Raw genomic sequence first — 26,240 nt, forward strand, 5'->3', positions numbered from 1 at the left:
CATACGTAGGCTATACACCGATCAGCCACAACAATAAAACCACCACTAATAACCACTAATATTGTGTAGCTCCCACTCGTGCCGGCAAAAAAGCTCTGGCCCGTCGAGGCATGGACTCCACCTAACCTCTGAAGGTGTCTGTGGTATCTGGCACTAAGACATTAGCAGCAGATCCTTTAAGTCCTGTAAGTTGCGAGGTGGGGCCCCTATGGATCGGGCTTGTTGTTCCAGCGCATCCCACGGATGCTCCATCAGATCGGACCCTTACCCCGGCCATCCACATGATTTAATAGAAAACGTGATTCATCAGAGCAGGCCACCTTCTTCCATTGCTCCATGGTCCACTTCTGACGCCCACGTGCCCATTGTAGGCGCTTTCGGCGGTGGACAGGGGTCAGCATGGGCACTCTGACCGGTCTGTGGCTACACAGCCCTTATAAGCAGCAAGCTACGATGCACTGTGTGTTCTGGCACCTTTCTATCATAGCAGCATTAACTTTTTCAGCAATTTGTGCTACATTAGCTCTTCTGTGGAATCGGACCAGACGGGCTGGACTTTGCTCCCCACGTGCATCAGTGAGCCATGGGTGTCCAGGGTGTTCATGACCCTGTCGCCGGTTCACCAGTTGTCCTTCCTTGAACCACTGTTGGTAGGTACTAACCACTGCATACCGGGAACACCCCACAAGACCTGCCATTTTGGGGACGCTCCTACCCAGTCGTCTAACCATTACAATGTGGCCCTTATAAAAGTGGCTCGGATCCTTACACTTGCCCATTTTTCCTGCTTCCAACACATCAACTTCAAGAACTGACTCACTTGCTGCCTAATATATCCCACCTCTTGACAGGTGCCATTGTAATGAGATGAGTAATGTTATTCACTATGGCCGTCAGTGGTTTTAATGTTGTGGCTGATGGGTGTATAGTGTTTATGTACAGCATATATAGGATATACTGTATATCATACGTATGTAGGAAATATGGATATGTAGGATGTCTCTGTTGGATATATAAGATACTGTATATAAGATATTGTCATATTCTATATTCACATTAAGACATATTTTGTGTGGACGTATTTGAAAGTGCAGGACATCAGAGGAGGCTGTAAACTGCAATACAATGAGAGTGTTTATCAAAAATTAAACAACTAATACATTAAAAAAAAAAACATGGGGGCACATCAGCGCACATACAGTGTGTGTGTGTGTGTGTGTGTGTGTGTGTGTGTGTGTGTGTGTGTGTGTGTGTCTGTGTGTGTCTGTGTGTCTGTGTCAGTGTGTGTGTGTCTGTGTGTGTGTGTGTGTGTGTGTGTGTGTGAGTGAGTGTGTGAGATTAATGTATCTGTATGTAGCTGCCTTTATGTTCGCATGAGTGCAGTGATGGGGTCACGCAGCCTGGACCACGTGATGCTGCGTGGGCGTCTAGCACCCCCCCCCTACCAATCCATTTCCACCTCCCCCACTCCATCTCGCCCCCCACCCACACCCCTCCCACTCCCTGAATACTTTCTGTGGTATCGCATGTAAGCAAGTAAAATATGGACAGAAAATGAATGTTGTTTCATACTGCTGAATGAGGGATGTGCAGAAACCTTGGACCATTGAACACACAGGCTTTCATGAAATGAATGGATTTTTAATACAGAGAAGAGACTATTCATGCAGACAATAATGAAACCATCAATACGTCTTCCTTCACTGTAATCTATCGAGCGGGGAAATAATTCGCTTATTATCGTTCTTCTTGCAGCGTCATCATATCAATCCGAAATGAAGACGTGGTCAATAGGTTTTGAAGATTTAAGCACAGACTGTGATGCAGTGTATCGACAGTGTTTGAAACCCCCTCTGGTTATTGCGGCAGTGGTTCCATATCACCCAGCGCCACGGTTCTTTGAGAGACCGTGTCCCATTCTGCCTCTCGCCGATGCAGGACTGATGGAGCAGCTTTGCAGCCACCTCCCCTCGTGGAAGCATTAAAACCCACATGAGACGCATGTGATAGATCTGGTCTGGAGCCCTCCTCTGGATTTAATATGCGTGTCGATTACGCACATTTGAGTATTTTTCGAGCTTATCGAGCTTGTGCGTAATCCCCGGGTGTCATGACATTTCACTGCATATATGTACGACCGTATGTGTATGTATGTGACAAATAATCTCTTGAACTTGAACTTGAACCAACGAGTTTTGAAGTCTTCGGAGGCGTGATCGGTAACGTTGGACAAATGGCGACCCCTAAAGGAAGCCGTAGGAACTACACCAACATTGCCGGACGTGATGCTGCTCCTCCACGAGGCTTCTTAAGGCGGCTTCTTAAGGTTTATTCATTTCTATAGAGTTGGAAACCGCGTTGCGAAAAGCTGCGGATGCGTTGGTATTTTCCAGCTGTTGCATCAAATTCCGACAGTCCAATTGGATCCGTTTTTGGTTACAGTGTAAATTTGTAAATGCATAGAAAGGGGTGTGTCCCGTTGTTTTAGAGGGTGGAGCTTGAGTGGAGAGTGACAAGTCTGGGGGTTGAAGGGCGTTTCCTGGAGTGCTTGAAACTTCAGCAGCCACGGAGGTAACAGTGGACAGGCTGGCACTGATTAACAACATTTGGGTTGATTTGGACAAGCGGTCAATTTTCACGAACAAGCTCACATAATATTACTGATTGTTCCTTTAAAGGAAGAGTCACGACCCAGTTCTTGGATGCCGCGATTGCCCCATTGGAGAACAATACTAGATCAATTTAAAAGATGCTGATGCCAGTGACTGTGGTTGGCTCCTGATTTGATTGATGATCAAAAACAACGGTTTTGGTTGCAGTCAGGGTTTCAAATCCTTATTTTTATTTCCTTTAAAGTCTTTGAGTCCAAATTTAGCCAGTGGTTGGTTCTCACGGGAAGGAGCCGTGGAGACGAGCCCGTCACCAAGACTCACTGAGACTCACTGAGACTTTTGAGACTTGTTTCTCGAGACGGACCACATCTCCTCTCCCCTCCTCCCCTCTCTTCTCCTCCTCGCCCTCCCCTCTTCTCTCTCCACACCTGTCCCCCACTTTCCTCTCCTCCCTATCCTCTTCTCTGCTTACTCCTCTAATCCGTCCTTCTGTCTTTATGAGTGAAAGTTTAACCTAGCTCCTTCCTTCCTTCCATCCTCCAGTTACACCTCCTCTCAGCTCTGTGCAGCAGTAGTCATTTTTGTTATGGTCAGATCTCTCTTTTGCAGTACTGTGTGTGTGTGTGTGTGTGTGTGTGTGTGTGTGTGTGTGTGTGTGTGTGTGTGTGTGTGTGTGTGTGTGTGTGTGTGTGTGTGTGTGTGTGTGTGTGTGTGTGTGTGTGTGTGTGTGTGTGTGTGTGAGAATCTGTGAGCTGCTGAATCACAGTGAATTATGCATCGGCACGCGGCATATTCACAAATTAAGACACTGGGAGAATGTCAGATTCTCAGATTACCATTAACCATCTGCCAGAGGGAAAGCCCAATGGGACTTGTTAATGAATCCTGTGTGTGTGCGTGTGTGTGTGTGTGTGTGTGTGTGCGTGTGTGTGCGTGTGTGTGCATGCGTGCGCGCGTGTGTTTGTGTAAGCCCACTAACAAGACCCTCAGCATCTGTCCACTACATCACCGCTCTCTTGATGCTTGGATGCCCTCACATGGCTGCCCGTGTGTGTGTGTGTGTGTGTGTGTGCATTTGTGTGTGTGTGTGTGTGTGTGGGCGTGCGCATGCGTGTGTGTATGCACTTGCGTAAGCCCACCGATACGACCCTCAGCATCTGTCCACTACACCACCACTGTCTTGATGCTTGGATTCCCTGACATGGCTGTGTGTGTGTGTGTGTGTGTGTGTGTGTGTGTGTGTGTGTGTGTGTGTGTGTGTGTGTGTGTGTGTGTGTGTGTGTGTGTGTGTGTGTGTGTGTGTGTGTGTACGCGTGCTTGCGTGTGTGTGCGCGTGCTTGCGTGTGTGTGCGCGTGCTTGCATATGCATGCGTGTGCGTGTGCGTGTGTGTGTGTGTGTGTGCACATCACCAGTGTGCACAAGTTTAATCTCTTCAGGATCACTGACTGTCGGCTTTGCTTTGCCTCCGCCAACATGGCGAATGTTTAAAGATCGAAAGAAAAAGAAGGAAAGAACAGGTTGTTTTATTTAAACGTTTTTACCTTTTAAAGTCACCTTTACACAATAAAAACAACTTTTGATGGTTAGTTCGTTGTTTGTATCGGTGGGTTCTCTGCTGGTCCGGCCTCAGTATCCAGAGGATGTCGTTAGTCATGAAGTCACGAACCAAGGATCATTTCAGTGTTGTCACAAAATAAATAGTGCCGTTAGCCATGGTGCTTTGGTGTTTTGGTGTTTTTTGTTTAAAAACACAAAACAAGACTAACATTTAGAAATTATTATAAAACATACAAAATAAAAGCGACTAGTTTACTGAGCTTCCAACAATGGTATTACATCACCTCACATCAAAACAGAGATAATAATGATAAATATAGCAGAAGGCAGTAATATACGGGCCAGTATCAACGCCAATTCCAATTTTTGGAGTTCCCATGGAACGTAGTATCAGTTCGCTCTATTGCTGCTCTTTACATCAGCATTACTACTAAAACGAGTTACAATTCTCCGAGTTTCCATTGAAAACAGCATCGGCTCACTTAATGACACAGCGACAAATTTTTCTGGGTCCTGGTGACACGCTGAATTACTAATACAAGGCCACTTGTTGCGTGTCATTTCTTTATGCTGAAAATTAGAAGGTGGCTGTCTACTACTGTGGACTGTAGTCTACAGAGTCCTGCCTCACGGTGTCTCTGGAAGGAAGTCCCTCCGCGTGGAAGTTCCCGACAACACGGTTCCATTCAAACGGATCAAACACTGCAGGACCCTGCAGGACCCTGCAGATCCCTTTTATGAAGTTTTTACACTTTCGTGACTAAAATAAAAACGGACACGATTCAGACCCGTTGCCCTGGAGCCGCAAGCTAACTCGTGCAGTTTGCTCCACTGCAGAGCGATGGAGTCTACACTACGTAGCTCGCGCGGTGCAAATGGACGTTGGTAGCCACAACCTGCGCATGTATAGCAAATTAGATGATGGTGTCACAAAGCGTCTTACTCCACAAATTCATCTCGTTCGTCGGTCTCTCACAAATTCCTGCTTGGTATGTGGATCAGTTTGGATGAAACTTGAACCACGAGATGTCTGCGACGCCCCGGTTCTAATGGCACCTCACCCGTGTCCGTAGCTGCAGCTGCAGCTTTTAGCCTGAAAAGTGCCAAGGAGAATGAAAATAATACAAATCTGAACGATAACAATAGGGGTATTAATAATAATAATATAATGTCATTGAATAAAAATAGTAAGAAAAAATGGCAATACAACAATAACAAAAAGAAATATACAATAAACCTAACCTAAAAATGAACAATAGAAATAAACCTCAAAATAAATATAAACAAGAATAAGGGGAAAAAAGGGCAATAGACAATAAAATTAACAATAAATCTCTATATTTACAATTCACACACTGTCAAAACTTTGCAAGTTTCCATGAATATATATTGAAAAACAAATTCTGTACAAGGTGGACGTGTACATGTCCGGGGGTCCACTGGAAATGGACCGCGACCCAGTATTAGGATCAGGAGCCACCAGTTGAGAAACACTGCTTTAAGGCCCTCAGATCTCTATAGTGTCCAAATGGACTTTAATATGTTCTAGAGCTGGGACGTTAACACTAACTGGCTTGGAAATAGAACAGATGAGAATGGTGAACTAGAAATGTTTTCCCTTCAAGAGGTCCTTCAAATGAGATGGAATTAGATGGGGTTGTAGGTCTACTAAAAAATACAGAATGCAGATTTGTTCTTTGTCTGTTTTATTTGAATTAGAACTTTTTTCACTTGGTGCACATTGTAACAATTCTGTAGTCGTAATGTTAAATAATCTTGCCATCCGTCCCTTCAAATAAAGAACTGTCCTTGTTGGAGAAACATAAAATGAAGTGTTCCTTATTTTATGGATAGTTTGATGGACGTTTTTCATAAAATACACCCCAGCCTAATCATCAAGAATACGCAGCGGTCTGGGCGTCCGTTTTCCAAGGATCGGCGCCGTTGAGAGCGTATCTTTCCTTCCATTGGCTGTCGCCCGGGCCCTTGGCGCTGCTAATTCTTTCGTGAAAGTTCAAACCTGCTCAACTTCCCTCGTCGCCGTGAAGCTGTCAGCTCCAAGCTGGATGAAGCCGCGCTGCGTTTGAAATGTATCGCAGCGCCTGTCGCTTCGCAGTGCCCCGTCGCCGGTGGTGTGACCATATTGTAATGGTTTGATCTTCTTTAAAACACAAGCGCCAAAGTGGTTCCTAGCCAGACCGCTGCCGCGCAAAACACAGAGCAATTGAATTTACGACCGTAAAAAAAATAAATAAAATTTTTAAAAAAAGACGCTAGAAACGCCCTGGTCCATGAGAAATAATTCATCCACTTCCAGCAGCAACCTCTGTGGTGCAGCACGGTGAGAAGGGCTGCGAAGGTAAGGTGCAGTGTGATGTATACAGCATTACAGTCCTTATATATAACTCATACACATTATATATGTCTTATAAATATTATATTGTATAACTCCGCAATTTCCCTCATGGTGATGAATACAGTACAGTGGTGTAACGAGACAGCGGCAGGCACCAATGCAAGATGGTCAAAGCCATCACACCACATCATGTTCCGCTTGTTATTCAGTCTTCGGCCTGTCTTCCTACTCCCTTCCTCCCCCCTTCTTCCTGTCTTCCTCCCCCCTTCTTCCTGGCTTCCTCCTCCCTTCCTCCCGCCTTCCTCCTGGCTTCCTCCTGCCTTCCCCCTGTCTTCCTCCTCCCTTCCTCCTGTCTTCCTCCTGTCTTTCTCCCGCCTTCCTCCTCCCTTCCTCCTTTCCTCCTGTCTTCCTCCTCCCTTCCTCCTTTCCTCCTGTCTTCCTCCTGCCTTCCTCCTTCCTTCCTACTCATGCAGAGATGTGACGGAGGCAGCCGTAGTAGCAATCGGCGCCGCCCCGCCACGTCCTCCTGTTGGACGGGGGCGCTGGTGCTGGCGGGCTCTGACTGTTCTCATCTTTCTTCTTAAAGAAACCTATTTTTTGAAGCCTTGCTTTCTCTCTCTCGGCTGCTTCGTTTCATTTCCGTTTCTTAAACCCGCTTTTGTGTTTGTACTTCTCTTCACACTTCTTTGTGGATTTTGGTACGCAGTAGTAGTAACACACAATACGCATGACCGTAATTACCACGTTAACCCAGAACCCACGCTTTGCACATTTTTTGACAAACTGCCCATAAATCCTTATTAAAACTCAATTGTTTAATATTATGTTAAACTGAAGAATCTCAGTCGACTGATGGGTTTCCGACTGACAATAACTGACAAAAATAAGGTGTTCAATTTAAAGTCTATTAAATGTCTTTATTTATACACAGTTTATTTCCAAAACATGAAATCTACGTTAAAAAAAAAATAACGTCTATCACAACAGGTTTTCCTCAGCGTGACGGAACCTTGGAAACCTGAAAAACGTGCCTAATGACTAAACTGGACCCCGTGCATCGCTGCCTGAAGCTAAATTTGTTTATTGTTATTTAATTGGGGAATGAATGGCATCAAGTATGTGACACCATGGAGCGGATGACTTGGCTCATTGAGTACTATAAATACTTACCGCTTGCACTTACCATAAAAGTTTAGTGTCCGCGTGTGTAGACTCATGCTCGAAATGCTCAAGATTTTATGAGACAATAGTGCCGAGATAAACAGAGGCCCGTGCGTGCGGACCCCAAACGGTTGCAGGCTCGAATGCAGCTGCATGACCTGCGTGTATGCTAGTTACATCTAGTTCTATCTATCTCTATCTAACTCGTATACAGTATCTCTATATATAACTGATACAATTTAGTCTATACAACTCATATAATATTTAACTCGTATACAGAACAAATAACTCATATATAACTTGTATATAGTAGATAACTCATATATGGTCTATATAACTCATATACAGTATATATAACCCCTAACCAGTATATATTACTCATATTTATTAACCCATATATAGAATGTAACTCGTTTATAGTATATATAACTCCTGAACAGTATATATATAACTCATATATAGTATATACAATTCATATACAGTACATATAACTCAAACACAGTAGATAATTCACATTCACATATATATATATATATATATATATATATATATATATATATATATATATATATATATATATATAGTATATAACTGTAATATATAATATATTTAACTCATATATAACTTTCATTGTGTTGTATATGAGCACTCAATTCATCACCATCACACTGAGCCTCACATGGTCTAATCTATAGGTTCCTCCCTTTATGAAAGTACACCCGTAGGTATATATATGTGACAAATACCTGTTGAACTTGAACTTGAACTTGAAACTACTCATTTGTAGCAATGCAGTTCTAGTTAAATACTCATAAATATTCATAAATATTCAGCGGTGGAGTGAGCAGCGTTCTTTTGAGGTCAGCGCTATTTATAGCGAGGATCGACCTCTGAAACTACAGCTCTAGAGTGTGAATCCTCAGGCTCCAGCACCAGCAGCACCACCTCCCACCTCCACTCAATAGGGGGGGGGGGGGGGGGTGAGGGTGGAGGTGGGGGGGGGGGGTGGGTGGTGTATTCACGTAGTTTATGTCTTTTTCTCTACACATAATCAAGTGCTCCGGCTTAAAAAACACATCCGAAATACCATGTAAACGGGCGCGGAGGACGGAATGAGTGTGTGATTGGTTGCCCTTTGTTGCCATGGTGACCGTAATACTTGGTGTGTTTGTGTGTTTGTGTGTGTGTGTGTGTGTGTATTCCGGGACGTTTCCTCCCACTAGGCAGGGGTGCAGTTTTCAGTTTGAACCTTACGTAACAACTTTTACCGTTTGAAATGTCGCTGAACCGGAGGTTTTTAGTTCAATCAGGACAAAGGGCGTCTGATAAGGTTTCCATTATCGGTTTATATTGTTATGATATCGATATCTTGATATGAGACTAGCTATTGTCATGATATAGTTAAATGTTGACTTTAAGGAGCATTACATTCAATTTAATTAAAATAATGCAGTTTTCTGAACTTCATTGATTGTTCTAGATGTTCTAATCAATGGTGATAATATCCATGTTACTAATTGTTTCTTGAATATTTCTTGTGTGTAAATATCTTTCTAAAAGCACAAATTCTCATCCCCAAAATGACTGATATTGAGGTTTCGGTCAAAATTACCATCATTATAATCGATTTCGTCAATATCCTACTAATAGCCCTTCTCCTCAGGGCAAAATATCACTGATGTTCACTAAAATATCTGCTGATCTGGCGTTCCTTTCAGAAGACTGGTTCTTCCCTAATTCACTAAATCTTTTTTAGATTTGGAACCCACGGATATGGTGGAGGTCTTGTTAGAACCGGAACGTCTCAGACATCTCGTCGTGCAAGTTTGCAAAGTCATGTGCAATGTGTTCAATGAAAGATGACAAAAATGTTCGAAATAATTAATTTTAGTTCTCAATTCTGTGGGCATAGGCTTTTCAATGTTGGGGGTCTGTGCTAGCAGTGTACCTATTAAAGCAGCAAGCCATAGGGATTGTGTTTATTATTTACTTATGTATTTATGTATTTATTTATTTATGTATGTATGTATTTTTTTATTTTTTTATTCATTTATTTATTTATTTATTTATTTATTTATTTAGGTGGCTGAACTGGAGGTGGCAAGGTTGAGGATGTTGGGATTTTCACCGGGAGTGACAAGGATGGACAGGATTTAGAATGAGGACATTAGAGGGACAGCTCAGCTTGGACAGTTTGGTGAAAAAGTGAGAGAGGCCAGATTGAGATGGTTTGGACATGGTTTGTGTGGGGGAGATGAGAGTTACATTGGGAGAAGGATGCTGAGGATGCAGCTGCCAGGCAAGAGGAAAAGAGGAAGGCCAAAGAGAGGGTTTCTGGATGTGGTGAGGGAGGACATGCAGGCGGTTGGTGTAAGGGAGGAAGATGCGCAGAACAGAAGGTTTTGGGAGGCAGATGATCCGTTGTGGCGACCCCCTTCATTTTGTGCCCAACCATAGTCGTAACATACAGACTGTAGAGGGACTATAATTAGTCGCAGAGAGTGGTCACTGTGTCATTACGTCGGCCGATGCTGCGTTCAACGGAAACTCGGAAAATTGTAACTCATTTTTGTAGTAATGCTGATGTAAAGACGACCAACAGCACGGACTGATGCTACGTTCCATCGGAACTTGAAAACTTGTAATTGGTGTGGAAACAAAGTGATGGTGTGTTTTAAGGGAACTCTGAAAACTGTCATTTGTATCACATTTGTAACACAACCAACCTGGACCCTGTGTATTGCTTCCTGCAGCGATATTTAAATTTATTTTCAATAAATATATTATATTACTTATTATTTTATTCATGCATGAGTGCATTTTTTTCATTTTCTTATTTAACTAATATAATAATAATAATAATAATAATAATAATAATAATAATAATAATAATAATAATAATAATAATAATAATATAGGTATTGAGGCAGGAGACTGGCTTTTATTTGAAAAATTATCTAAAATAAAAGTCTTTACTGACTCATGGAACAAAGATTTTGAAGAGGAAAAAACAGTAAAACTCAAAATATTGCTGCAGGAAGCACTGCACGGGGTCCAGGTTTGTCGTGTGAGTCACAAATTACAGTTTTTATGTCTAAGTTCCCGTGAAACACAGCGTCACCTGTGCACCTCGCCCCACAAGAAAGCCCCCCAAGAGCCACACCCTGCACATATATAACAAATTGGATGGAAGATTCGATTGGTTGGTTCCTTCGTTCAGCTACTTCCGGTACGTCGGAAGTAGTTCACTAATTCCTGCTCCAATTATACATTGATGAGGATCAAACTTGGACCACAAAATGTCTGGACTGCCCCGAATACAACTTTGCTTCAATCGTGTCCTTGGGTTTGGCGGCTGCTGTGCGCCAGGCACTTTCAGCCGGTAAAATGCCTCAGAGAAAAATAATAATATATAACCGCTGCGGGCTGGACCCCTAATAATACCTTGCTTGAAAAAGGATAAACACGGAAGAAAAACATACAGCGGAACACAGTCAGTCCTGATGAGCTCAATCAAGAAGTTGGTGATTCCCCAGAGAGCTCCCCCTGGTGACCAGGTGAGGGATAGACCGTATTGCGGTTAATAACGAGCCGGTTCTCTGTGTGTTTTGTAGAGAACAGACGAGGAAGCCGTGGTGGACCGTGGAGGGACACGCTCCATGCTCAACACCAACTTCGAGGAGGAGGAGCTTGAAGGTAACACCGCTGATATTTCTAGGAATGTCACTTCACCAATTGACATTATTGTCATTAGAGTATATTATCATTTTAATACCATTTTTTGGTGAATTTTCATCCACATCACTAATTTACTGACCACAACTAGCGCCGCTGCTTTATCAAATTCACCGTGGCTGCCTTTCAGTTCCGACGTCGGGTTTTGCCGGGAGTGACGGACCCCGCCACCAAACAATGGAAAAACCATATAGAGGAGCGCATTCATGACACAAATACATTGAATGACTTCTGTTTATTAAAAAAAAAAAAAATCAAATATGGGATTTTTTTTTAAACAAAATAGTCTTACTGATTACACCTTTATTGTTGCCATTTCCTTAAATTATTCCCTCCATGTGCGATGAAGAATGATACTAGTTCAGAACTAATGTTTGGTGTTCCAATACAGATACCCTTACAACATCATCATCATTTATCCTGTATCCCTACAGGGATAGCGGACATAGGAAAATTATGTTTTAGATTTTGAAAACCAATTGAAATTTTTAGAGCCCGTACAAGTGCATTGAAGTCTCAATCCAAAGACTTTTACTCAAGGACAAAAAAACACATTTCTGCTTGAGCGCGGATTGAGTCATTGTGCATAGCCTGGATGAAGGTACATTAGATGAAGGAGGATGAGAAAGGGGTGAACATGCAGTATCAGAAAAGTGCTGTTCTGTCATTGTAACGGCTTTCAAATTGATGTTTATACATTATGTAATTATTATGTAATTGTGACATTCAGAAGAAGTCCTCACAGTCCTCAGCGAGTGAGTCATAATGACCAACAAACATTGAGTGGCAGCGCTGTTTGCTTCATTTCCTGAAAGCACTTTTTTTTTGTTGTTGTTTTTTGATTGTCGTTGCTGTTGCCGGGAAACGGCTGAATGGAAGTCCCACTTTGATGGCGACACGTGGGCACGATTGCACATCCGCCTCCATCTCCATCTCTCTATCTCAAGGACACGGGTCCTCTCCATGATGATGCTTGTTGTCATGGTGAGTTTTTTTGTCTGGTGCCGTGGTAACGGGTGACACCACCGGGGCCCATTGAGGAAGGAGGAAATCCTCTGATCGTTCTTTATTTTTCAATTCCTTCTCGAGGGATTGAGGGAGCAATCGGGGCGCGCTTTGCGCACCTGTCTCCCGCTCCGACGGCATGGAAGACGCACGTGCCAGAACAGTGTCTTTTTATTTTATTTCACGTCTCCTAATGGAACGAAACCGTGCGTAATGGGGACACTTTCTCCGTGCCCCCCGATTGATTTAACCCTCCGCACTGTACCCAGTGACACCCGGTGCTCCGGCCCGGTGCTCCGGCCCGGGCCACGGTGCGCTATGTGAAGCGTGTGCTGCTGGCAGAACCCGGAACACTGAAGCCTGAATCTCAAAGCCGCGATAGAAAAAAGATGGAGGTCATGGTGATGTGACCCTATGTTTCTGTCGGTCTGTTGGGATGATTAAAGCGCTGTGACTAATAGAAGACACGCACACACATACAGTACCCACGCACAAATGCAAATAGACTTTTTTGTCCTACTAAAATGCTAAGAACCTTTCAGCGACCCAACATTGCATGTATTTTGCCGCTGAATGACAAATGCCTCATGTAGAATGCCAAAGAAGGGGAAAAGTGACGGAAAATATATTTTTGGACATCAGCGGGTAGTGGAGGCCTCGGGGGTATGAGCTATTTTTATTAAAGGACCCCCCCCCTCCACCCTTTCATCCTGACTCAGGAAAAAATACTTTAAACCTCCATGCGCAGTTTGAATTAAAGGCGAATCAGATTGGTCACAGTGTTTGAATTATGGCTTAAAGCAATAGAAACAGATACATTTAAATGTAACGCGTCTGTAAAATAATATAGAGTCGGTAACCAACGGTCTGGATGGCTCTGGGTTTACATCCCTGACATGTGCTTACAGTAACCCCTACCTGCTCCTAAATACTTCCTTCTGCTCTTTGTAAGTTGCTGGAGTAGAGTCTGCTTGAATTGTAAACTTGGAATATCAACCAAAAGGTGTGTATCCCAAAGACTTGCATACACGCTGGACCACGTATCCCTCATTGTGAAGATATTTCTTAGAAAGGACTTGGCGCAAGGGTGAACTCTACCTTTACTTCCATGAGAATGATTCCCTCTTCAAAAATAAAGTACAGTAGCATTGTACCTTCACTGGTACGATGGCTCGTTATGCCAGCAGTACCCTTTAAAGGCCACATTTGTACCGGATTTGTACCATTTTTGTACCAGTGAGGCTACAAATCTGGTACAAATTAGTACCTATGCCAAGGAAGAAATGGGTATACCAACTACAATGCCGCTGTGACAAACCATTCTGGTGTTGGTTAGAGTAGAGTCAGAAAGAACAGTCATAATGCTCCCCGTCATACACTGTTCTTCTACCTCTACGCTTTTACAGTTGTACTGCCTCTTCCATCGTGGAGCTATTCCACTATCACACTCTTCCACATCTTCACCCTAGTCCTCTGCAAATCACTGGCCCGAGTAGTCCCACTTGCCTGGGACACGGACATGGGTTTTCCGTGTCACATTTCCACCAACGCTGCGTCCCTGGCCAGACCGCATGACTCCCACTGAGGGCGGGGAAGAGTCGGCCTCGGTTAGCTTCACGCTGGCCCTGAGGACAAAAACACACTGGCCTCATACATCCACAAGGGATTCCGCTCGTGCTGTGTAATGTCTTGGCAGAGTGTGTTTAAGCAGATATTCCTACTAGAGAGAGACACTGACCATCAAATCAACTTGCATTTGACGAATACCTCAGAAGGACAATTTCCATATTTTAGCATCAGTCACCCCAGAGCCAGTGGGTTGTTTTTTTTTACATTGAATTTTTGATAAATACCATGGAGTAATCTTAAGTCCAATGGGTAGTCTACTTTTGGACGAGACCCTCAGGAAATTATACTTAAGGTGTGGACTGATTTTGTAGGTGGGGTATTTCTGCCCCTTTATGTCAAATTTCTGGTCAGGTTCCAAACTTGGCATGCTCGCGCCGCTCCTCCACCCTTGCAGACCACCTCACTCCTCCATTGCTACCTGGACTTGCCGCTCTTCTCATCCTTGAAGGCCCAATGGTGGAAAAAGCTCCGCTTAGTGTCAGATTGGCCAAATCGCTTCCCATCTTTCGCTACACACTGAAGATCCATCTCTTCAGGATATACCTGAAGAGATGGCCAGTCTATCTCATAAGGATCTCTATCTCCATTACTCTTCTCTGCCTCTAGCTCATAAGGATCTCTTTCCTCCTTTACTCTTCTTTACCGCTATCTCATAAGGATCTCTATTCCCTTTAGTGTTCTGTGCCTCCATCTCATTAGGATATTTATTCCCCCTTACTGTTAAAATAATTGAACGCTACCATAGCCACTTAGTCCCATAAATGGTTTAGCTGTAACTGCGATATACCTACAGTGGTTTGACTACTACTGGACGAAATGTATTTCTTCTAAGTCACTTTAGACCAAAGTGTCTGCTAAATGTAAGCAATGTAAAGATTCCCTCATTCTCTGTCTCCAGGTCACCGCACACTGTACATCGGAGTCCACGTTCCCCTGGGAAGGAGGTCACACCGACGCCACCGCCACCACGGCCACAGACACAGGAAGAGGTCCAAGGAGAGGGACTCTGGGGTGGATGACGGACGGGAATCCCCCTCCCACAGTAAGCCTCCGCAATGGGCCGTGGCACCATCAGGTGACACGGTATTGGATTGTATTGACATGCTCACACACACACACACACACACACACACACACACACACACACACACACACACACACACACACACACACACACACACACACACACACCGTCTGCTGTTTTAACCAAAAATGAGCATCAGCTTTCCCACCTGGGAAGCCCCAGTTCTAAAGGAATCCCAACGGCACATCTCCATATATGGTAAATGGCGTAACAGTAAGAGGGGCCAGAGCTCTGGTGCTGATTTACATGGTGCTGAGACCCAGGAAAGAGAAAGGATCTACATCTAAACCCAGAGGAAGAATGGATTGACATGGGTGGAAAGGACAAATAAAGGAACCATGGTGGAGAACATTTTCAGGCTGAAAAGGACAAGAAAGACCATTTGGATGGTTAAGTCAAAGGAAAGAATTCTAATAGCCTAAGACAGAAATACATCTGGAGGAGGATGACTTGTGTGATCATTGGCATTGCATTGGATTACTTGGATGAAATAACTGCAAGGAAAACCATCATCAAAAAAACAATACGCCGCAAAGATGACCAAGTGGACATGGATCAGAGCACTCAAGCCAGGGCCGGGGATACCAAAGCCAAACGATTAGGCTTCCCAAACTGGTCATTCAGTTTTATGGGGTTATACAGTATGTGGGTGGAAAAACATTTCGGAGTCATTATGAAACAGCTTTATGCCGGCCTAAGTGGATCAGGTAAATTCAGATATTTCATTTCCATTTCCATTTCCAAATGGTACTTCAGCAAATTTATTTGCTGCCTTGGCTTCATCAAGTCAAGCAAATTATGATAGTGCAACCACTATCCTGAAGAACCGATCTGGCCGTAAAGATCTTGTAATCAATGTGCAGATGAACAAGTAATTAATAAAAACGTCTACGCAACAAGCAGCCGCGTTAAGGTTCACCTGAGAAACTTGAAAATGAATGAAGGATGTAGAATGTTGAATTACCGGAGACCCTCAGGGTATGTACAACAACCAACCATGAAGATGTCAAGTAAAGCGAAAGGCCTGCCAGCAGCAGGCACCCCTGTGAGTGGACTTGATATTGAAAAGTTCAGAAAGGTAACGGAACAGATGGAGATCAACCCCATTGAAAGTGCTAGGGTTATCATTCGCACTGAAATATGTAATAGAATATCTGCAAAACAACAGCATCACTAAACAAAGAGTATGAGTCGCACGTATATTTGACCCAATTTGACTTGTATCCTCTTTCACTATCAGAGTCAGGGAGTGAGGCATTGAATGGAACGGAGAGACACCGAAGTGGCAAGAGGAAAACCACCAGTGACCAGCCAGAGCTGGGAGAAGCAGAGGATATAAGTCGATGTATCAATGAAATTACTAATGAAGGTAACAATTCAGAGGCAATTCTAGACTTGGATATGTAAAGCAAATTAATTCAAGTGTTGAGAGTTACTGCTAATAAAGTGGTTGGATAAAAGGTTATGCGCTGGAGAGTCAGAAATACTGGATTAAGTTTATTGAAGTCAAACGTTTCTTCAACGAAATCAAAACAATTGTTATCAGACAAGGAAATGGACAAACAATGGAAAAGCATCATCTTCCAACCATTCCTGGATGAATCATGATTTTCACATGATAAAGGAATGGAACTGAGATCAGTAAACATTGTCCACTGTCCAACCAGTAACCAAAACCGTTCCATTCAGGGTTGGTGATCTAGCTCTACCGCACGAGGATCTTTAGCGAAAGAGATGGAAAATGTGATCGTGCGTGAAATGTAATTCTCCAAAGACCAGTGGAGCTGCTGTACCCCTTGCGGTTGAGATGAGCAGTAAGCAGTTCATGGGGAAAAACAGGGAAAAAAACAGGGAAACAACAGGCTTACCTGAAAAGCCTCAGTTCTAAAGGAATCCCAGCGCCACATCTCCTTATATGGTAAATGACGACTCGCAGGAAGCGGGGCCGACGTGCATTGGAACTACTCATGCGAAGCAAAACAAAGAACAAATGGCCTTATTCTTCCCATTCGCAATTTCCCCTCCATCTTTAGAAGTCTTTCCAAAAGAAAATAAACTTTGCATGAAGACGAATGAGTACATCTGCACTGGATATCGGAACAATCATGGATTGAAGTCTCTTAACCCGAGTTTCCATTTCTACGTCACCTCTACACACGTACAGTACAACCCATCGGCGTCCCTTTCGTCGTTTCTTTGTGTTTTTTTCTATTCATTTCTTTATGTTTCCTCCACTGTGCAGCAGACACGCCGGCCCAGAGGGTGCAGTTCCTGCTGGGGACGGAGGATGCCGACGAGGAGCACATTCCCCACGCCCTCTTCACTGAACTGGACGAGATCTGCCTCAGGGAGGGAGAGGACGCAGAGTGGAAGGAGACGGCCAGGTCTGCATTCTAATACAAATACCGGCCTCACCTGTCAGTTTTAACTTTGTTTCCCGATAATCAGGTTCTCACATTCTGTCACTTTACAAGGTAGCACTTTTGGATGATTATGTTTCGCGAGTCATGTGTCAGGCGGGCCCTGTTCTCCCTGAGATAATTTACTATTATTATTGCTTTCCCAAATGGATTGATCAGTGCTAAACCAATCACAATAGTTGAACAGATACACATCATGAACTGGAATAGCACACGCACACACACACACACACACACACACACACACACACACACAAAATAAAAGATATGTACCTGAAACAATGGCAGCTTGTCCCCTCCGTAACTCCTTTTCGGAATTCACACCCAGTCACATTCCGACTTCCGCAGCCTTTTTCATCTTGTCTTTCACGAGGGCAGCCAATGGAAATGCAACTATCATGAGTAGGTTTGAAAGACCTGCCTCCAAAAGACAACACTTTATTAATCCTGGAGGGGCTTGAGGGCAATCAGAGGTGGCACTAATAAATTAAGTTCTTGTCAACCCTCAACCTTCACTTAAATATTTTTGAACGACTAACTGCTCGTCTTTTAATTAATCGTTGGCGTGACGTTGCTCAAGAACTGACGAAATGGACAAATTGAGCTTGCTGTCGGTAAAATCACTGCACAGTTGTTGGCTTGAGTCTTGAGTGACGGCAACATGAGGAGGTCCATCCAACGTCCGATCTGGTATTTGGACTTATCTGATCCAAATCTCTGCCAGGGAATAAGTTGCTGTGGTTGTGATTGACAGATGGATGGATCCAGGCCATTCAGATTTCTGTCCCTGCATCAGTGGAATCTTTGTTTGAGAAATTCTGGTCATGTCAAGTGCCGGTATTACATGAAATGCCAAAGAATAAATACACCAAATACTGGTACGAGGCAGAGTTGGGGAGTTATTGTACAAGTTCAAAAGATCAGAATCAGAATCAGAATCAGAAATGCTTTAATAATCCCAGGGGGAAATTACTTAATAGACTTAATACTATTAATAACCTGTGACTCTCCTTCCAATGAAGTAGATCTGTAGATCAAAGTGCTTGCATGGGTTTGCTGATGTGTAGGCTAGGCCGGGTGGGGATGAAGTCTCCTCGATGAACCTTTTGTCGGTCTTTTGGTTTGGCGTGCCCTTGTGCTCAGGTGGCTGAAGTTTGAGGAGGATGTGGAGGACGGAGGGGAGCGGTGGAGTAAACCCTACGTGGCCACGCTGTCGCTGCACAGCCTGTTCGAGCTGCGGAGCTGCATCATGAACGGCACCGTGATGCTGGACATGAGGGCCAACTCGCTGGAGGAGATCGCAGGTACACAGCCCCAGTCTCTGTCGTCTTTCTAGCTCAGAAAGAAACATTTTATATGTGATTGCGCAGTCTGTTAACATGCAGAAATGTCCAAAATCAAGGTCCAAAACATGCTTGTTAGAGTAAAGGATTCATGTTCATATATTTTATATACTATTTACTTTTTTATTCTACCCATCTGTCTGCACTACAATGCACCAACTTGTGCCCGAGACTAATTCCCTTTTTATGAAATTGTCCATAATTTGTGCATTTGCCTGTTATTCTTTCGCTATTAACCCTTGCGCTATGGTCAGATCCGTCCGATTTCCAACTTTTTGTTAACATAGATACGGTATAGATAACTTAAATAGTTTCATTCCAATTTAGAACATGTGTCTTATTTCCATAGAAAATGTATAAGTGAGCATATAATAAAGAGCAAATACAGTCCAATTCAGTGTTCAGGAGGTTCGATTTGCAACCCTATGACCTCTTGACTATATTCAGAAAACATAAATTATCTATTTCTTTCCCTGAAAACGAATTAATTTCAGTTAAATGTGGGCTAGAAATTGTAAAATACAAATGGAAGTGTGTATCTTTAGATAATGATAAGAAATGAGCAATGAGTTGGTTAAAAGGTGTAACACAGCATGAGGTGTGAATCTAAATATAGTTTTTGTCGGCTTACCATTAAAGACTTCTGAAGGTGTTAATATCTGTGGGTTGTTAACATGGGACGCCCTCCCTGCTTTATGCACCAGAGACGGCTGACGCTCAGTTGAAGAGCTCTAGTGAATGTAAACGGGCTCTGGGTGTGTTTGTGCATCTAACCAGCTTAGCATCGCTGGCTGCTCTACAAGAATAACACGTTATCCTCTTTTACAGTTTTTGCCGCGGGAACCGCTGGGATGGAGCGATATGCCTTAACCCCAGTGCTTAACCTTTTTTTCTGCCACTGCACACTTTTACAATGAAATACTCCCATGGCACTATACCACTGTCCCTTTAACCTCTAAAAGAGTCATCGGATAACTGCTTATTATTATGGCCTACTAGTAGTGATGCAAGACTCGTGAACGATTCGTTCGTAGCGAACCAATCTATTAAAATGACTTGGGAGTCTGGAGTCGTTCAAAAGAGCAAAAGAGGGAATCTTCGACTTATACAAATAATTGCTGTGGACTAAATGAATGTCCTTGACAAAAAGGGCATTTTACGTAATTCATATTGAATGGGACTGATGGACAACATTTTTGAACATTTTTCACGGCACACCTAGCGAGCTCTCACAGCACAGCGGTTGGCGCAGCACTGCCTTAACCTACATTTTTGGGGGTTGGGTGTTCCACTATCTTTCAGACATGGTCCTGGACCAGCACGAACTCTCGGGCGCCGTGGGGCCGGACGCCCGGCGCCGGATCCGTGAGGCGCTGCTCAAGCAGCACCACCACCAGAACCACAAGAAGCTCGCCAACCGCATCCCCATCGTGCGCTCCTTCGCCGACATCGGAAAGAAGCAGTCAGAGCCGCATTCCATGGACAAGAACGGTCAGCACGGGACACACACACATGAGCATGCACGCATGCACACGCGTGCAAGCATGCACACGCATGCACGCACGCACACACGTACGTATGCACACACACACACACACACACACACACACACACATAAAATTCCAGAGCTGTATCTTTTCTACTGATGGGTCCTACAGAGCGTGGCGCCGTCCTCCGTCAACCTTTCAGCCATACTGTTGATGTTTTTGGACTCTCAGTGATGTCATCTTGTTTCCTCCAGGACAAACCGTCTCGCCCCAGGCACAGCCCGCCAACACCGAGGGCAAACAGGATGTGAGCCGGGAAAACAGCGCCGTGGACTTCAGCAAGGTGAGACCCCCAGAGCCGCTGTTTATCTACGGAGCGGCGATACCCCCGAAGGCACATCCCGCCCCTGTATATTTAACCAGGACAGAGTTACGTGCATGGGAAAACATTCCTGAGATCCTGTCTTCCTGGGAAAATTGAAGAAGAGGCACAGAGGAATGTCTTTTGCATTTTGTGAATCGCAACGTTGTTCATTTTGGCCTAATGAGCTTGGTGTTGACGGCAGAGTCTTTTTAATGACTTTTTTTGGTTGTAGGGGTAAACTCAAATGAATGGACTCATATTCTATTTTGGCATTTACTAATTTCAATTGTGCTGATGTGGAATGTTCCAGATCCAGAAAGTAAAAAATCCTTCCATGTTTTAGCTCCAGCCATGCACTTAATCCAACTGATTTCACTCATTTGCTCATCAGCTAATTTCGTAATTGGAGTGATTGGTAATTTCTTCACCTCGATTTTTGGGGGGGTTGGTGTAATTGGATATGGTGTAATTGGAAAAAATCCCCAAGGTTGACTCAAAATCCCAGAGTGGAATTTCACTTTCTGAACCCGGGTTTTCCACCTTGGAAATCATGTTTCCACAGACTGACGAGGTGTAGTATTTACCTTTCATTGCTGTTCTGTCCCCATGCCTGATACTACAGTAACCCAGTTAACACAATTAGCTTTTTTCTGTTTGTTTCTTCCGTAGATCGACCTCCACTTCATGAAGAAGATCCCTCCGGGCGCGGAGGCCTCCAACGTGCTGGTCGGGGAGCTGGAGTTCCTGGAACGGCCCGTGGTGGCCTTCGTACGCCTGGCGCCCGCCGTGCTGCTCAACGGCCTGGCGGAGGTTCCCATCACCACCAGGTCACACATAAACACCCTGCTTCACCTCCATCTGTCTCTCTCGATCCATCTCTTTGTTTGGCTAGGCAATACAATACTGCCCTGCTTGGGTTTTGACTTTGACCCAGACTGCCCGTCCTCTGCTCCCCGCAGGTTTCTTTTCATTTTGCTCGGCCCGCTGGGAAAGGGTCCGCAGTACCACGAGATCGGCCGCTCCATCGCCACCCTGATGACGGACGAGGTGAGGCTCCAGTCTATTTACCACGGCGGATATTAAATATCTTTAAACTCTGGCCTTATTAAAATGTTGTTTTCCGTCATTTATAACGATAATATTCCATAGCAACAACCTCCCGGAACACTTTACTGTTGAGAAACTTACCACACCACAAGCCGCAGCTTCTCACTGTGCTTCAATGCAGTCCAATGGGGCAAACGTTTAAGCCTTAAAACAACGTTTGCAATGTTGAATCTCATTTTTAAGGAAAATGGGAAACTCACAATATAGTCAGTCTTTATATGTTATACTGTACTGAAAGAAATGTGCTTGCAATTCAGCTCTTTTGGCTACATCGGCCCTAACATAAGAAACTAGAAACAGGAAGTTGTGTCGCTTCCTACTGGCAACCTGCTGTACGCTGCTGCTGCCAGCGTTGGAGGAACTGCAGCAATCGCAAAAAGTCGTCTCAGATAAAATGTGATATTACAGTTATTCAAAACATGAACACGTGACTATAATGTGAGTTTTCGGTTTTTCAAAAGGAGATTTATCAGCATACCAATGTTTTAATTTTCAAGTCTCTACATTTATTAAATATTCTCTATATCTACTGCATTGAGGATGAGCTCTCATCCAGATCACACGAAAATAATTAGGGGAATGAAATGTACTGGCGTTTTCTGGGGGAAGTAAGGATGAATAAAACATACCTCACTTGCTGTTGACTTCTGAGCCCTGTTTACATTTGCTTCATCCGGTAACAGAATAATATCTTATCCATTTATGTAAGCAGGGGTGATATCAAGGTAATACTGTACACCTTCAGCATTAGGAAGAAACTGCATAAAGAAAGAAAAAAACGTAATAATTTCTCCTCCGCCGCAGGTCTTCCACGACGTGGCGTACAAGGCCAAGGACAGGAATGACCTGGTGGCCGGTATCGACGAGTTCCTGGACCAGGTGACGGTTCTGCCGCCTGGAGAGTGGGACCCCTCCATCCGAATAGAGCCCCCCAAGAATGTTCCCTCTCAGGTAAAGCACTTCTTTTATCAATGATTGTTGTTCAAGTAGCGCTTCCTAAAGGATAGGGCTGACATTTTTCTAACCCACAGCATTTTTAGAATGACGGTTCCCATCATTCATTACGCCATCGCTGAACACTTGACTGCTGAGAAACCTGCTCTGCGGCAACTTCTCACTGTGCTTGAATGCAGTGCAATGGGGCAAACGTTGAAGCCCTAAACGTCAATCTCCCTTTTGAAAATAGGACGTTCCCAACGGTGTTAGAAAGTCTTTATATGTTCAATATATGTTATTGTGGTGCTGGGGTCTTGTGGTTTAAGCAGCCACCCTGATCCCGGGCGCAATTACTGAGACCCACGACAGGTGTGGCTGCTTGAACCACACACAGCTCTTTTGGCTACAGTATATCCGTGCTAACAGGAGAGACTGGAAAAAGGAAGTTGCGTCGCTTCATACTGACAACCGGCTGTAGCCAACATAACGTATTGGAATTGCAAAAAGTAGTTTTAAATAAAATGTTGTGTAACTGTCATTTAAGTAATGTTGACAGTCAAAGTCCTTTTTTTTAATTGTGCTATAATATATGATATATATGCAAATTTATTATCTTTGATTAATTGTAAAATAGGTAATGATGTAATATTAGATGATGTGGATATTGGGTTATCTGAGGGTCTAATCAAAGTAATTAGGTTACGAACAAGGACAAATATACAAAATACTAACATAATAGACATAAAAACATAACTAATATTTTAATTGCCAGATATTGAAATCGACTGTATTAACTTATTCTGTCGTTATTTAAGGGATCAGATTCATAGCGAGATTTAAAACTTTCAACAGCATTATGTGAGCTTTTATTACAGTGTGAAGCTCCAGTTTTACGGCATCATTTTAATGCCGTCTCTCTCTCTCCATTCCCCTGGGCCGCATACATTATATATATATTTTTTCTCTGTAATTCTGTGACTATTTAAACATCTGTGTTGCCTCCTAATCTGCACTACACTGATGCTGTTCCTCAGGGAGTCTGCTCTCAATCTGCTCCAAAAACCTTTTTTTCTCCAACACTCCTATATTCTATGGTGGAAACTAGTTCTGTTAACTATGTTATCCATGTTTGCTTTATAAAGACTTTGAACTACGTTATAGTAACATTTAAATGCACAATATATTTCAGAGTAAAATGATGGAATTTTCAACTTAAATAAATAAAGTAAATAAATATATATATTTTTAAGATGTTTAAAGGATATGTTCATCCATTTTTCAACCCTTATTCAAATCTTACCAAACCCTTTGCTATTGAGAAACCTACCACTCTGCTGCATGAATCCCACCTTACAGATGTTATAAATGATGGCAACCCACAATTTAATTTGAGTTAAAATGATAATTTAACGCAATTATAATAACAGGGAACTTTTCCTTTAAATAAGCATCAGAACTAAATCGTAGTAGTAGTAGTGGAGGGTGATCCTTCCACAACATGTTCAATAATTCATCTGATGCATCCGACCTTTATGAAACTTTAAAACCGGGTTGTAGATGAGATGACGCGTGGTGTCCACACGGTGTTTGCTTTAGGGACAGACAGTGACGCTGGAGCAGCAGCTTCTGCCGAGAAACCTAGCACTTTGCTGCGCGAATACAGTCCAATGGGGCAAAACGTATGAGTCTTAAAAAACTTTAAATCTCCTTTTTGAAAATGTTATAAATGATGGGAAGTACAATTTTGATTCAATTTGGAGTAATAATTTAAGGAAATAATTTAAGGCATGGGTTGAAAATTGCTTATCTATCCTTTAAATAAGCATCAGACCTAAACCGTAGTAATAGTAGTAGTAGTAGTAGTAGTAGTAGTAGTAGTAGTAGATGTTTTAGTGGAGGGCGATCCTCCCACAACATTTTCAATAATTCAGCATCAGACCTTTATGAAACTTTAAAACCAGGTTGTAGATGAGATGACACGTGGTGTTCACATGATGTTTGGTTCAGTGACTGACAGGAAGGATAGGAAGGATAGGAAGGATAGGAAGGACAGGAAGGACAGGAAGGATAGGAAGGATAGGAAGGATAGGAAGGACAGGAAGGACAGGAAGGATAGGAAGGATAGGAAGGATAGGAAGGATAGGAAGGATGGGAAGGACAGGAGGGAAAGGAAAAGCGGAAGCTGCCAGGAAATTTACCACTCTGCTGCATGAATACATTCCATTGAGGCAAATGTTTAAGGCTTAAAAAAAAACATAAAATGTCCTCATCTAAAACATTAATACATAAATGATATAAATGAGGGGAAGTACATTTTTTATTTCATTTCAAATCCCAATTCAAGGCAGTCATTGGAGCATTTAAAGGGTGGTTTGAAAAATAGCGAACCTATCCTTTATATAGCCATGTTGTAGATACGAGGACGCTTGGTGTCCGCATGATGTTTGGCTCGGTGACTGGCTGACATCTTCTCCTCTCCTCTCCTCCTCTCCTCCTCTCCTCCTCTCCTCTCCTCCTCTCCTCCTCTCCTCTCCTCCTCTCCTCCTCTCCTCCCCTCCTCTCCTCTCCTCCTCTCCTCTCCACCTTGCAGGAAAAGCGGAAGCTACCACCACTTCCCAACGGGGTCACGGATCTGGGAGAGTCGGAGGAGCACGGCGGCCATGGAGGACCCGAGCTGCAGCACACGGGGAGGTGTGTGTGTGTGTGTGTGTGTGTGTTTGTTACGAAAATTTTCCCACAATTTTTCTCCAAAGTTGTCCTATGGGAAAATTTATGAGAATAAACAAAAATTACAAAAAGGAAAATTTCTAAATAAAATTACAAAATTAATAAATTAGTTCAATAGATTGAAAATTAATGACATATAATGTGAGAAAATGCATAAAAAATGTAATTGGGATGGGAATCACCAGGAACCTCACGACACATTTCCCACGAAAACGATGGCATCATGATCCAGTCGATTGATTTTGTGATGTGCGATATGTCGCAGGAAAATCCTCAACGATGAATTGTGGAAGGAAAGAATATAGAAAACAGATTCCCCACAGCGGGAATCCATCATATTCCATATTTACAGTGTATTCATAAACCAGTGATGAAAATGAGGTAAACAAGTTTTTCATAATTGGCTCTTCCCTAATCAATTCATTCAGCGCCCCCTTGAGGTGTTAAGGGATAATGACATGGTCGGTAAATTAGTTTTGATGCAGGGAAATCATATAAGAAATGTTGAGAGCGACAGTAAAATAAATAAATAAATGGATAAATAAATGCAATAAAATTGAAAATAAGTAAATCGACCAAATAAACCAAATTCATGATATAAGGCGTCGGTGTATGTCATTGATAACCGATCACAATATATTATCGTATTGATTTATGTTTTGTCCCGTCCTTATTTGTGTGTGTTTCGAGAGTAGAGAGAGGGGGATGAGGCAATG

General features: G+C 43.2%; 1 protein-coding gene across 1 annotated transcript in view; it reads left to right on the plus strand.

Annotated features, from left to right (window-relative positions):
- The window catches only part of LOC307248222 (sodium-driven chloride bicarbonate exchanger-like), a gene marked incomplete at both ends in the record, with an annotated part of 56,232 nt that overhangs the window by 11,399 nt on the left and 18,593 nt on the right, over positions 1-26,240 (plus strand). Inside the window, 10 exons of the mRNA XM_080024545.1 lie at positions 11,302-11,383; positions 14,955-15,098; positions 17,383-17,524; positions 18,704-18,864; positions 20,206-20,394; positions 20,645-20,733; positions 21,424-21,581; positions 21,714-21,801; positions 22,666-22,812; positions 25,388-25,488. Of these exons, the coding sequence (XP_079880671.1) occupies positions 11,302-11,383; positions 14,955-15,098; positions 17,383-17,524; positions 18,704-18,864; positions 20,206-20,394; positions 20,645-20,733; positions 21,424-21,581; positions 21,714-21,801; positions 22,666-22,812; positions 25,388-25,488 (1,301 nt within the window). The remainder of the gene's footprint in view (positions 1-11,301; positions 11,384-14,954; positions 15,099-17,382; positions 17,525-18,703; positions 18,865-20,205; positions 20,395-20,644; positions 20,734-21,423; positions 21,582-21,713; positions 21,802-22,665; positions 22,813-25,387; positions 25,489-26,240) is intronic.

Source organism: Zeus faber, assembly GCF_960531495.2.
Source record: "Zeus faber genome assembly, chromosome: 2".
Classification (NCBI taxonomy): Eukaryota; Metazoa; Chordata; class Actinopteri; order Zeiformes; family Zeidae; genus Zeus; species Zeus faber.